At 37.8% G+C, this 14,946-nt stretch overlaps 1 protein-coding gene across 1 annotated transcript in view; it reads left to right on the top strand.

Annotated features, from left to right (window-relative positions):
• The first annotated feature begins 960 nt into the window (after window positions 1-960).
• LOC149829081 (HIPL1 protein-like) overlaps window positions 961-14,946 on the top strand; it is a 50,235-nt gene continuing 36,249 nt past the window's right edge. The window contains exons 1-5 of the mRNA XM_090017273.1: window positions 961-1,131; window positions 1,276-1,433; window positions 5,347-6,132; window positions 6,237-6,453; window positions 13,745-13,923. Of these exons, the coding sequence (XP_089873399.1) occupies window positions 1,005-1,131; window positions 1,276-1,433; window positions 5,347-6,132; window positions 6,237-6,453; window positions 13,745-13,923 (1,467 nt within the window). The 5' untranslated portion in view covers window positions 961-1,004. The remainder of the gene's footprint in view (window positions 1,132-1,275; window positions 1,434-5,346; window positions 6,133-6,236; window positions 6,454-13,744; window positions 13,924-14,946) is intronic.

Genomic DNA, 14,946 nt, shown 5'->3' with positions numbered 1-14,946 from the left:
ACGCCACGTATTTATGCACGTGGAGCTTGTATTCTCGTGTATGTTGACATAACTTTGCATCAAACTCTGGTGCTGTTGCACAAACTTAATCATCCTTACTTGCTTTTCTTGCCCTGAAATGACTGTTCGAGAAAATGACAAAAATATATTTCATTCAAAAGTTGGAAAATTACGGTTTGAGAAAATGACAAAAAAGTTCTTTATTCAGAAAGTTTGATGTTAACTATTTAAGGTGTAGACGTTCGCTATTCATTAATCTCTTGCGCCATCTGCTCTAATAGTAGCTTTTATTGTCAACGCAAACTTTGCCTTCGTCTCCAGTCGAGGTTTTCGCCTTGTTTTGTATTCTGTTTTACAACATATTGTCGGCTTCTCGTGCTTGCCTTGTGTTACAAAACATTCTCGTATCTTCTCTTCATTTTCGTTGTTGTTAGGCATTATGGAAGAAATAAATGATGCACAAACATTCCAACCAATGCCATTAACGCATCGTGACTAGCTTTCCATCTCATCATCCTATCGATGAAGAACACATGTTGTCTTATGTGTCATTAAGACATTGTTTTGTTACTGCTAGAGGCGCTCTTCAGAGGTAACATATAACTCCGGTGGACCACAGGCAATATAACTCCGGTGGACCACAGGCAATCAAATTTAAAAATACTAAGAGAGAGGGAGAGATGTCAGCCCACCCCTCTCAACGTCCAGTGGGGAGTCGACCGTGGACCACAGGCAATAAAATTTAAAATTAATAAGAGAGAGAAGAGAGAGAGGGGGGGGGGGGGGGGATGGTACCACTCTACCAAAACCGATTAAAGATTTTTGCCTTTCTGCGTGCCATTTAAATTCCGGCCTGCCCCATGGATGGTGAGAAACAAGATGGTGTTCCCATTTAGTAAAATTACTGCCTATTTTATCAATTTCTATAGTGCTGTCAATGAATATATAATCCCCATTGAAGACCAACATTCAAACCCCTCGGATACTGTCAGCCCGTTGAAGCCATGAGCAAAGCAGAGAGGGGTAAGACCATGGTTTGTGGAGTTAACATGAGGGGTCTTGCTCTTTTCATGCTTCTCTTCACCTCCAACTTCTGTGGTTCTTCTGCTCTACCACTCTGCACTGATTCAAGTGGGTAGCATTTTTTTCTGTTCTGAGCTTCTGTCTTTAGTGGTTTGATTGGCATTGGTTTACTGTCTTGTTCCTTCTTAGGGGTTTTTGGGGGTTCAGAGGGCCTAACTGTTGATAATTTTTTATGGGTTTGTCATGAAACAGGGGCTCCATTACCCCCAAAGGCTCCCTTATCCTTCTGCCCTTACACGGGAAATGTATGTTGTGATGCGAAAGAGGATGCTGCCCTGAAGACGCAATTTGATTCGATCAATGTGTCGAATCCCGCGTGCGGCGCTGTGATCAAATCGATTCTCTGCGCAGTAAGAGGCTATACTGGTTGATGGTCGCTCTTGATTTGCTCTTTATCAGCGGAATTGTCTCAATTAGTTTCTCTCGTGATCGGCATTTATTTTGTTGTGCACTGTGTTGCTGCCTATGTGAAAAGATATGCATACTTTGAATGGTGTTTTTTTTGTTTAAACAGTGATTCAGGACAAGTTGTGATCAGTGTTACAAATCTTGTTCTTGAGATAATCTCGGTGAGGGAAAATCTCTCGTTTTGAAAAATCTGGTTTTCCTCAGGAAAATCTTAAGAAAATATTGGCACATGTAAAGATGCATGAAATTATAAAAATATAAATGGATAGAAATGTAACAAAATTGTTTTTATGTCATTACTAATGGCATAAAACACGATGTTGTCAAATAGTCGATATTTTGAAAAATATCATTTTATGGGATAAGATAAGCTTTTGAAAATATCACGATAAAATAACAGTATTTTTTAAAATATTCATGATATTTCTGACATAGGTTCCGATCTTGGAGACTTCTCTATTCCTTTTCATGAGATGAATCGTGACTTCATGCACAAGATTCAAAAGAAAGAAATTGCAGAGGCTTTGAAGAAAATGAAATCAAGAAGGGTAGTTGGCCCAGATGGTATTCCTATCGAGGCTTGGAAATGCTTGGGAGAGAAAGGTTTAGAATGGTTGACAAATCTTTTTAACAAGATTTGGCGGACAAATAAGATGCCTAATGAGTGAAGGAAGAGTACTTTGGTGCCTCTATATAAAAATAAGGGTGATATACAAGATTGCACAAACTATCATGGTATAAAACTCATGAGTCATACTATGAAACTTTGGGAGAGGGTGATTGAGTCTAGGTTGAGGAAGGTTGTCATGATATCGGAGAATCAATTTGGTTTTATGCCTGGAAGATCAACTATGGAAGCTATACATCTTCTTAGACAACTTATCGAGAGAAATAGAGAGAGGAATAAAGATTTGCATATGGTTTTTATTGATTTAGAGAAGGCATACGATAGAGTACCTAGGGACGTTCTCTGGTGGACAATGATGAAGAAAGGTGTTTCTCTCAAGTACATTAAAATAATTAAAGATATGTATGAAGGAGTAGTAACCAATGTCCACACTTGTGGAGGGGTGACAACCAATTTTCCTATAACGGTTGGGTTACATCAAGGATCTGCTTTAAGCCCTTTCCTATTTGCTATAGTGATGGATGAGCTTACGAGATCAATTCAAGAAAATGTGTCGTGGTGTATGGTGTTTGTTGATGATATTGTTTTGATTGATGAGTCTAGAGCTGGGGTTAATGCTAAGTTAGAATTATGGAGACAGACATTGGAAGCAAGAGGTTTTAAGTTGAGTAAGAGTAAGACAGAATACATGGAATGTCGGTTTAGTAAGCAACGAAGTAATGCTGAGAGTGTAGTGAAGCTTGGTGAGCAAGAAATACCGGTGGATGATTGTTTCAAATATTTGGGATCTATCATTCAAAAGTATGGAGAAATTGATGGAGATGTAAATCATAGGATAAAGGTTGGGTGGATGAAATGGAAAAGTGCAACTGGAGTGTTGTGCGATCATAGAATGCCATTGCGGTTGAAGGGAAAGTTTTATAGGACGACTATTAGGCCTGCTTTACTATATGGTACGGAATGTTGGGCTGCCAAGAGACATCATATTCAAAAAATGAGTGTAGCTGAGATGCGTATGCTGAGATGGATGTGTGGAAATACAATAAAAGATAAGATTCGGAACGAGGAGATACGTAAGAAGGTAGGCGTTGCACCCATTGAAAATAAGATGAGAGAGAATCGTTTACGGTGGTTTGGACATATTCAGCGAAGGCCTAATGATGCTCCAGTTAGAAGGATGGAGAAATGAGAAAATATATTAGTTAAAAGAGGTCGGGGTAGGCCTAGGAAGACATGGATGAAGGTGATAGGAAAGGATATGAATGCTTTGAACCTCACCAAGGACATGGCATTGGATAGAAATGATTGGAGGAGAAGGATTCATGTGGAAAACCCATAATGATTTTCTTTTTTGGTTCATATCGCCGACCCCAATTATTTTGGGATGAAGGCGTAGTTGTTGTTGTTGTTGTTGATAGGCAAGCTGGTGTTAGGCAGACCCTCACTAGTTATACAACGTACCATTGGGATTTGAACTTGCAACGTCCCAACACAAGGTGACATGTACTGACAGCTCCTCTCAAAGAAGCGGACCCCAGTTGGTTATTTGGCATGGTTCATAGGCTAGATTGATGAGACATACTAATGAGCAATCTGGTTTTAAGTGATCTTACACCTGGCTCTTTTTCTTATTTTTCTTCATTTTGCTTCTTAAGATCATTATGAAGTTTGTAGTGATCTGTTGGGAATCTGTTATGTTTGGCCGAGCACCACAAACTTTTTCCCAAGCTCCCACATGGTGATCCCAACTCTACCAGCATGAAGTGACACCCTAAAGTACTTCAAAGGCTTCATCTCACTTGGCAAGCAAGGATGACAAAATTAGGAGATTCAGACTGGCCACAGTAGAAAAGAATAAGTGCATTTTAGTCCAATAATGCATTTGAAAAATTGATTTATAATTCCTGTTAGTGAATCAATGACCATTGTTCTATTTGTAAAGTAGCCTTTGGTTAGTCAATGAAAAATTTCTTGGTGGAAATATCTCATGCAGAACCCTGTCAACTCCATGATTATCACGGTCTGGTACCAAGGAAGATCACTTTTATGATGCATTCCATTAAGATCCTTCTGTTGGTTTTTGTTCTGGATGAATTCAGTTTCATATATAATTTATGAAATATATTCCTCAAAAAGTTCTGCGTGTTTGTCCTAAGAACCAGTTCAATGATATGATCTTTATGCTTACTAGCTAGGAGTATATCATGGTCATGTAGATAAAAATATATTTGCATATTTCTCATTGTCTTCGAAATAAATGTTATGGTCACATGAAATTAGAAAATCTATACTCAATCAGTGAAACGTGAATTTCCTGTACCATTATCTAAAAGCTGTATATGATGCATTTGTTTAATTCATATGGTATGTTTTTGTCTTTATGCTTAACCAAACCTTCGAGTTGTGCCATATAGGTGTATCATCGAGATGAACATTAGGAAAACATATTTTTCAGGTCCATCTGATGAAGCTCTATATCATATTAGGCTGCATGTAATCAAAAGAACCCTAAGTGAATTTGGCTAAAAGAAAAAAAATTTAGTCAGTGACTCAGTTTAAATGCTTTCACAGAGATTATTACCTGTACAACCAGCCTGACCTTACACTTTTCACCCTCATCATCAGCATTTAGCTTGGTCTTCTAGATCCATTAGCATCCTAAAACTCTGTATCCTTGTCACAGATCACATAATTCATATATTTTTATTTTTGATCAAGACTAATAACAAAAAGAAAAGTGGAAGTGTAATAAAGAGATGAGGTTCAACACAGTGTGGATATTCTTCGCAATTTTTGGCAATTTTTTGGAAGTAGTGGAATGAAGATAAATACAATTTAAAGAGAGAGACATTTCTAATGGATAAAGGCTGTTTCAATGTTCTCAGAATGGAGAAATAAATTTTCTAATTTATACTTACATGTACCACAGTGCTTTTATGAACCCAATAGTGTGTGAAGAAGATCCAACCTTGCTAAGTTCTGTCCAAGTTACATTGCATATGAAACCCTTCAGATTCATCGATACATCTGTGTTAAAATATTGTTAAAATAGTGAATTACAATTTTGGGGTTAATCATGGAGTCCTGTACCGGACAATCAAATGATTTTCTTTTTTTCCTTTGGCTCCTAATCTTTATCAAATGAATCTCTGTTAAAATAAATTTTGTTTAGTACATCAATTGATGTGTCCGCTTAATTCAAGCTTCTCATTTTGCTTCTTCTGCAGAAATGTGATCAGTTCTCTGCCGAGTTATTTAGGATAGAATCACAGCAGGGTAGTGTTCCTGCTTTGTGCAATGGAACTGTTTCCAAAGATTCAACTCAGTTGACGGATGCTGCAAGTGACTACTGTTCCAATGTCTGGAAGACATGTCAAAATGTATCCATTGGAAACTCCCCTTTTGCAGCTTCACTTAAAGGAGGACCCACAGCCAATGCCAGTTCATCCAAATTCACAGACTTTTGGCAGTCAGAGAAGGACTTCTGTGCTGCATTTGGTGGATCCTCTACTGAGGAACGAGTCTGTTTTGCAGGAACTCAGGTATCACTAGATAGTACTGTAGATTCACCTCCAAAGGGCCTTTGCATTGAGAAAATTGGGAATGGTTCTTATCTCAACATGGCGAGTCATCCTGATGGTAGCGGTCGTGTATTTCTATCCAACCAAGCTGGAAAAATATGGTTGGCAACAGTTCCTAAAGCTGGGTTCGGTGAAACATTGCAGCTCGATGAGTCAAGTCCCTTTCTTGATATAACTGATGTAGTACATTTTGATTCAGAGTTTGGCCTAATGGGAATAGCATTTCATCCAGATTTTGTTAAAAATGGGCGTTTTTTCGTTTCTTATAACTGTGACAAGACAAAGACACCAGGTTGTTCTGGAAGATGTGCATGTAATACTGCAGTAGACTGTGACCCTGCTAAGATTGGTTCAGACAGTAGTTCCATGCCATGCCAATACGGCAGTGTTGTTGCAGAGTACTCTGCAAATGGCACAATACCACCCTCCCAGGTATGCATGACATTCTTCATCAAGGAATAATGTTCTGCATGAAATAGCTATGCAAATATTTTCTTTGATAGAGATCTTTTATGACATTTTGGCATTCTTTCTAGGCAACAACTGCTAATTCTTTGGAAATGAGGAGAATATTTACTATGGGTCTTCCCTATACATCTCATCATGGTGGGCAGATTCTCTTTGGCCCAGCAGACAGATACTTATACTTTATGATGGGTGATGGTGGCAGTAGGGGTGACCCTTTCAATTTTGCTCAAAATAAAAAATCTTTGCTTGGAAAGATCATGCGTCTTGATGTTGATTACATTCCAAGTGAGTACCAAATATCATTCTATGACTAATAGAACTTTCAGTTTAACTCTTTAATTTTGCTTTCAGGATGCTTATATTTCAGTGCTAGTTAGTCGGCTATAGCAAGCAGCAAAGGCGTTTAAAACAAAAAATTGTATAGAGAGCATGACACTAATGGCTTACATATACTAATGAGAACGTACTGACTATGAGAGATCTAGTTTCTGACTTTGTAATTGTTTGTTTCTTGCTGTATCGTTCTTCTTTTCCTCATTATCATGTTTTGTTGCTATGAAAACCGTTGCCACAAATATCGTTCTCAGTAATTTCTCGGTGAGTTTTTTTTTGTTGGTTTTTTTTGCGACAATCTCGGATGCTTTAAAAAAGTTTTAAATGTAAAGAAAAATTAGAAAGGATAAGAAATAATTAGGTTTAGCATTATTCATTTATGAAAACATAAATAAACAATTAGAAAATGTTTTTAAAATAAAATAAACAGAAATAACAAAAATATATTTTTTAAGTAATAAAGTAAGAAATTTCACAATATCATGATATTTATGTTAAAATATCATGATATTTTTCTTTTAATAGCGGCTAGGACATTTTTCTCATAAATATCATGTTTCAAAATATCAACAATAATTGTGGCTATGATTAAAATTGTAAGCATGAGTTCTATCCAATGAAATGTAATCAAATAGAGGCCTTGTAGATGGATAAAATTTTTGCTCTGGTTCAAAGTGACAAAGAATTTGACAAGCAACATTGGGAATAAGCCAATTATATTGGTATAATGCAGATAAGATTGCATGAACCAACTTGGAATTACCAAAATTTCAACACAAATACTAGCAAATGTCCTTCAGGGATGATGCTTGAGTTGCTATGGTACCTGAGATATTTGATGACCAAAACAAAAATGGAAAAAAGAAGATGAAGAAAAGAAAGAAGAATAGAAGGCATAAAGAGCTTCCAGAAGCCCTTGATTTTAGTTTTCCTTGCTAGGTAATTCCTTTTTCTAACTGTTTGATACTTGAGCAAGTTCCTACATCACTAAATGTACATTCAACAATTTGGTCAAATCCTTTGATTCAGTCAATTGAAGGAAGACATAAATGATGTTCTCACAACAGTACCCTCGATTTTGCGCATTGGACACTTCAACTATGTGGTTTAATAATAAGCTGTTAATACATTAATGACATCTTTAGTTTACTGGTCTAATTTAATTTGAGTAATGACTGGAAACATGTCCAAGGATATGCATGTTTTGCTGCCTGTGCTATAGGCTATCCTCGATTTTGGGAGCATTATCATCCAGAACAATGGAAAGGTGGAAAAGTAGAAAATTGCTTGAGAAAAAGCAGTAACTTGTTAAGATAAGTCGACCACGTTAGAATTTATCTTCTTAAGGTTGTTTTTATATTTTACAAAGAATAAGGGACCTAAATGTAATTTTTATTCTTTTGGCTAATCCCTACTTAAACAGGAGATTAGACCTAATTCAATACACGAAAAAAGGTTTCTTTTCTATCATCTCTCAGTTCTCACATGGTATCTGAGCCATCGTCATTGGGAACGTGACCTGTGGATCGTGTGAAGGTGGATCGTGCGGGATCGCGTGAAGGTTGATCGTGTGAAGAAGATCACTTGAAGAGGATTGGGTGGATCGCGTGAAGAGGACGGGTTAAGTTTTTTTTTCTGTTGGTGGTACAGATCTGATAACAAATTTGTAGTTTGACAAAAGTCATGACTTAGATCTGTAATCAGATCTAACAGTCGTGGTGGAGACATGGGTTTTCAGTCGACATATAGGTATGAGTGTTGTGCAGACGTCGTGAAGCAGGCGACAGGCGATATCTATGTTTATGTTCTGGTGATGATGGAGTAACGTGGGACAGTATATTGTATCAGATTATGTTATAGTGCAGTGCAATTGTCATTATCAATTTTTTTTTGCAGATCTGATACAGATCTGCAGTATGGACCTGCATATTATGGAGTGTGGTGTTTTTATTTGTGTCGTTGATCTGATACAGATTTGGGTGTTGTGGTGAAGGCCTATTACAGTCGTCGATTTGCGTATTGTGGAGCATTTTTTTGGTGTCGTTGATCTGATACAGATCTGGGTATTGTGGTGAAGGCCTATCACAGTCGTCGATCTGCGTATTGTAGAGCAGATCGTTAGTACGTGAAGAATTTTTTGTGGAGTGGAGAGTTTTTTTTTGGTAATCGATCTGATTTTAAACTGTGACAAATTTTTTTTTGCTCGTGGACTTCTATTGCAGCAACAACATTTCTTGTGATTTCTGAGTTATTGTTAATCATTATGGGTGAAGTTCCTAAATCTGATTACAAGAATGAGGCTATCGGGGAATATAAGGCCTTCGCCAATCCTTTCTTATATGGATCTTCCGTGAAATTGAATGAAACAAACTATGCAAGGTGGTCAAGGACGTTTATGACGTCGGTGTCTGGACATCGTAGAAAACACGTTTATGATGTCAGTGTTTGGACATCGTAGAAAACATATCTTATTGGAATCTGAACCAAATGATAAAACAGGAAAATATAATACTTGGGAAGAAGATAATGACATTGTTATACCATGGATCATGAACAACATTGAACCTCATATTGCAGATGGCCTAATTTATTATGATACGGCTAAACAAATGTGGGATAATCTTCGAGATACATATTCTCAAGAGACTAATGTGAGTCGTATCCTCAAAGTTGAACAAGAGATATATAATTTACAGCAAGGTGATCAGACCTTGGCCCAGTACTATGCCTCTGTTAAGGCTGCCTTTGAGAGACTTAATGCTCACAGACCTCTATGTTGCTCAAAACAAAAAGATTATCAAGAACAGACTATGGTAGCTCGGTTCCTCACAGGCCTATCGTCAGAGTTCATAGTTGCTAAAGTTCAAATGTTGACCGGGTCTGATGTTCCTACTCTTGCTGATGCATATAATCGATTGAGTAGACTTGCCATCTCTCTTCCACAATCTCAACCTGCATCTCAGTCATCTACTTTAGCTGTTCCATCTAGTTATGGACGAGAAAATACTCTGAATGTTAGAGGCAAAGGTCGTGAAAGAGGTTTGGCAGGTAGAGGCAAACTTCAATGTACCTATTGCGGAAAACCAGGGCATTTAGAAGATCGTTGCTGGGATAAACATGGTCGGCCTACCTTTTCTCCATTGAAACCAAATGCTCCAAAGGCTAATGTTACAAAACTTGAGGCAGAACATAAAACCCATTCTCCTAGTGATTTGATCACTCTTAGTCGTGCTGAATATGATGAACTGGTTGCTCATCGCCCTTCAAGTTCCTCTTCTCTTGTAGCTGGTGTGGATCTCTCAACAAGAGACCACCTTTCTCCTCATGATAGTAAGTGGATTATTGACTCTGGTGCATCTAGACATTTATGTGGAAACTCTTAAATTTTTTCAGAGTTAAAGGCTATTACTGCACATTAGAGTGTTTCATTAGCTGATGGGAGTTCCTCCCCTGTTATTGGTCAAGGAAATGTTCCTATCTCCTCATCCTTGCAGTTGAACAATGTTCTTCATGCTTCTTCATTTCCTCAAAGTCTACTCTCAGTTAGTTGCCTTACAAAAGAGCTGAATTGTAGAATGATATTTGATCTTGTGTGTTGTCATTTTCAGGATTTGCTGACGGGGAAGAAAATTGGTGGAGGTTATGAAGAAAATGGAGTCTACTACCTACATCACCCTGTGGGAAACATTTATGCTGCAATCGATTCTTCCTCGAGTCCTATTCAGTGGCATCGTCGTCTCGGACATCCTTCATTGTCGAAGCTTCGTTGTGTCGTTCCTCAAATTTCGTCTACCACATCATTTCAATGTGAAGCATGCCAGTTGAGCAAGCATCATCGGAGTTCGTTTCCTTCTAGTCAAAGTCAGTCCAATCATAAAGTCTTTAAACTTCTTCATGCAGATGTATCAGGTTAGTAAGATTCCTACCAGGACCCAATGTCGTTATTATCTTGTTATTATTGATGATTTTTCTAAGTTGTCTTGGGTGTTCTTAATAAAAGAAAGATCAGAAGTTTCTAACATTCTAAAATCTTTGGTCATTGAAATAAAAACTCAGTTTAAGTCAGTTGTTAAGATTATTCGCACTGATAATGCCCTTGAGTTTGAAACCACAACACTGTTGCAATTTTATCGGGACCATGGTATTCAACCTCAAACCTCCTGTGCTTACACTTCCCAACAAAATGGGGTGGCTGAGCGAAAACACATGCATTTCCTTGACGTTGCACACACCCTTATGATTCAATCCAATGTCCCTGCTTCAAATTGGGGTGATGCAGTTACCACGGCCTGCTATTTGATCAACCGCATGCCTTCATCATCTGTGGAAGACCAAATTCCTTTACAAATCCTGTCTCCGAGTGCACCTCTCTTCCCTCTTTCACCTAAGGTATTTGTGTGTGTTTGTTTTGTGCACAAATTCGGACCTGACCGCGATAAGTTAACAACTCATGCCACTAAGTGTATGTTTATAGGCTATCCAAAAAACCAAAAGGGGTATCGATGTTATGATCCGATATATCGCCGGGAGTATGTCAGTGCGGATGTATCCTTCTTGGAGTCCCTTCCATACTATTCCAGTATTGGTGCTAGGTTGCAAGCTGATCAAGATGTCTCTTTTCCTCTTCCTGTTCCTCCTTTTCCTTTGGAATCAATGCCCCCATTACCGAATCTAACTCCACCTACCGCACGGTTTCACAATCCTCTATTGGTGTATGTGCGTGGAGCTCCACCTCTCCCAATGCCTCCTTCTTCTTCTTCTCCTGAGGTAAGTACTCCTAATAGCAATGACATTCTTGTTGATGATGACAGGCCAATCGCTCTGCGGAAAGGGACAAGACAATGTACCTTATACCTTATGTCTAAGTTTGTGTTAGATGCCAGACTCGAAAATCAGATGAAAGCATTTATTTTATCCTTATCAATTGAAACTATTCCTTTCAGTTATCAAACGACAGTACTCGATAGCCGGTGGAAGCAGGCTATGCAAGATGAAATGGATACTTTACTATCTCAACAGACATGGGACCTTGTTGATCCCCCTGGGGATGCAGACATTGTTGGATGCAAATGGGTATATACCATTAAGTATAACTCAGATGGTTCTATTGAAAGGTATAAAGCACGGTTAGTAGCAAAAAGCTACACTCAGACATACGGGGTTGATTTCTTTGAGATATTTTCCCCGGTAGCACGGATGAGTACCTTTCGCCTTGTTCTTTCTGTAGTTGTTCACCGTGGATGGAGTTTGTGTTAGCTAGATGTGAAAAATGCTTTCTTATATAGAGATTTGTCTGAGACCGTCTACATACAACAACCTCCTGCGTTCGAGGTTGAGGGAGAGTGTCAGAAGGTGTGTAGATTAAAAAAGGCGATATATGGTTTAAAGCAAAGTCCTCGTGCATGGTTTCAAAAGTTGTTTGTGGTGATTTCAAAGTTTGGTTTTAATAGATCAGCGTTCGACCACATATTATTTATTAAGAAAACTAACTCAGGCATAGTAGTTACGGTGGTATATGTGGATGACATCATCCTTACACGAGATAACATGAACGATATTGCAGCTACGAAGGCTCATCTTCAAAAACATTTGTTACAAAAGACCTTGGTTCCCTTAGATATTTTCTGGGCATAGAAGTGGCCAGGGGCAGTGAGAGCGTGGTTTTGTCTCAACGAAAGTATGTTCTTGATTTACTAAAAGAGACAGGAATGTTGGGAGCTAAACCAACAAATATTCCCATGGATAACAAAGTTCACTTGTTGGATGAGGGGTCAAAGCCTATTGATAGCAAGAGCTATCGCTCATTGGTAGGGAAGTTACTATATGTGACAGTGACTAGACCGGATATTGCTCTGGCTGTAAGCAAAGTTAGTCAATTCATGGACAAACCGACTGAGGTACACTAGAATGCTACAATGATGATACTCAGATACTTAAAATCTTCTCCTGGAAAGGGGTTGTTATTCAAGAAAGGAGGCACTCTGGAGGTAGTTGCGTACTCTGATGCTGATTATGCTGGATCTGTAGAGGATAGGAAATCTACCACACGATTATGTGTATTTGTGGGAGATAACTTAATATCCTGGAGAAGCAAGAAGCAAATCGTGGTTGCTAGGTCAAGTGCTGAATCAGAATATAGGGCTATGGCCCAAACAACAACTGAATTAATGTGGGTTCGAACCGTGTTGACTGATCTTCAAGTGAAGGTGTCATCTCCTGTGGTGATGATGTGTGATAACAAAGGCAGCCACATATATAACAAATAATCCAATATTTTATGAGAGGACAAAACATATTGAAGTTGACTGTCATTACATACGAGATATGATTCAAGCTGGACATATCTCTACCAAGCATGTAATCTCTAAGGATCAAGTTGCATATATTTTTACAAAGCCTCTTGCTAGGCCCAGTTTCTCAAAATGTTGCGGCAAGCTGAGCATGATTGATATCCATGCTCCAGCTTGAGGGGGAGTGTTAAGATAAGTCGACCACGTTAGAATTTATCTTCTTAAGGTTGTTTTTATATTTTACAAAGAATAACGAACCTAAATGTAATTTTTATTCTTTTGGCTAATCCCTACTTAAACAGGAGATTAGACCTAATTCAATACACGAAAAAAGGTTTCTTTTCTCTCATCTCTCAGTTCTCACATAACTGAGTCACAAAAATTGCTTTAAGGGTGAAGATTCAGTCAAGTACCAAAAGATTCCAAGACTTTGCTGTTGTAAAGGAGATTTGCTAAAAAAAATGTTCATGGAAATGAAAAAATTTCTACGGAGGCTAAGTGTTGCCTGTGTGTTAGTCTTAGTATGGACTAGTAAAGTGTATGCATGAAGGGATTAGAGAGCAAATTGATGCAGGGGGTTTTCCATGTAGAATGCCAATTTGGATGGGGAGACATCTGTTGGCTTGTGAAATCTCAAAAAGACTTCCATAATTGGCTAATTTTTGTTCACTTTTTGATGCCACAGTTTTTATCAACACCAGTTCAAATGAAAATTTTTTGCAAGTGTAGAAGTTGATGAAGTAAACTAACTTGTCATCCTTTCTTCTCGTTAGCAATTTGGTGTTCACTGTTCACTTATTTATCCATGTAGTTGAGTTAAAGATTTTATTTGGATTGGTAGCTTTTCTGAGTTATGCACACATAATTCAAAGTAAATGCTTTGGATATCTATGTCAAAATGATATTCCTTCTTTCTTATTCAATGTTTTTTCTTCAATTTAATGCCACTTCAGGTGCTGCTGATATAGACAAACAAGGTTTCTGGGGAAATTACTCAATTCCAAAAGACAATCCATTTTCTGAAGATAATCAATTGCAACCTGAAATATGGGCCCTTGGACTTAGCAATCCATGGCGTTGCAGTTTTGATTCCAAAAGGCCCTCATACTTCCTATGTGCAGATGTTGGCCAGGTTTCAAATTACAGCTTTTGATGATCTGTTCTACTTCTACTTGTGCATATTCATAATATGGCACTCAGATCTCTAATCATTAATATCCTTTATGACCTGGTCACTGTTTATTTTTGTGGTAGCTTTCTTTGTTGTGTTACTGCTTCTTCATTTTTGGACAAAAAGATTGAACCGAAAAAATATTCCAGTGACTTCTTGAATATGCTTAATGCTCATTGTGGAATTTGACAATCTGATTTGTTTACTAATTCTACTGCAAGTTTATTCCTCTTTACTGTAAAAATTCTGAGTTAGTGACAATATCATTCACGTTATTGCACTGTCTTGAATACTCTTTTAATTTTGCTGTAGCTGCTTAAATTTTGTATTCATTTATTTTGGGAAAGTTTGGTCATTACAAAACAAAAGAGGGAGGAAAAGAACCAAATTTCAATATCTAAGAATATAATCAATGATGTATACAGGAAAAACAAAGAAGGGATGATTAGCGATTTAAACCGCCATAATTACACAAATTATGAAAAATGACAATGTAGAGTTGCACCTGGATCACTATGAACAGAAAATAAAACAAATAAAGAATAAATAGTAGAAACCCCTAACATCACCCCTTCTAAGATTTCCTTCCAACCCACAAGTTTATCATTGAGATTTGGCCAAGGAATGGAATTGCAGAGGGAGCAGAGTTTGTGAATAACTCAACAGTTGCATGCTTGCAGATGCATATGGCAATGATTCTTCCATAAAAACTGTAGCAATCTCTATCTCTTTGTGCAAAGTTCATTTATAAAATGATGGATAATGCTGGAAATTCTGCCCTTTATAATCATAGAAAAGAGTAGAGCCTCAATTTAATGAGAACATCATGGCACTTTACAATCTCCGTGGCAATGGATGCCATCACCATGTGTTTGCCTTTTGTAGAAAATAGTGGCACTTCTTTATACTTTGTAATCACGAGATAGAAAGATCCCCTAGAAATGTGCAAAATCTTGTACTAGAATGTCGTTCTATTGTATTCTT

Source organism: Nuphar pumila, chromosome 9 (genome assembly GCF_984573655.1).
Source record: "Nuphar pumila chromosome 9, dmNupPumi1.hap1.1, whole genome shotgun sequence".
NCBI classification, from domain to species: domain Eukaryota; kingdom Viridiplantae; phylum Streptophyta; class Magnoliopsida; order Nymphaeales; family Nymphaeaceae; genus Nuphar; species Nuphar pumila.
This window is presented reverse-complemented; position numbering and strand designations above follow the sequence as displayed.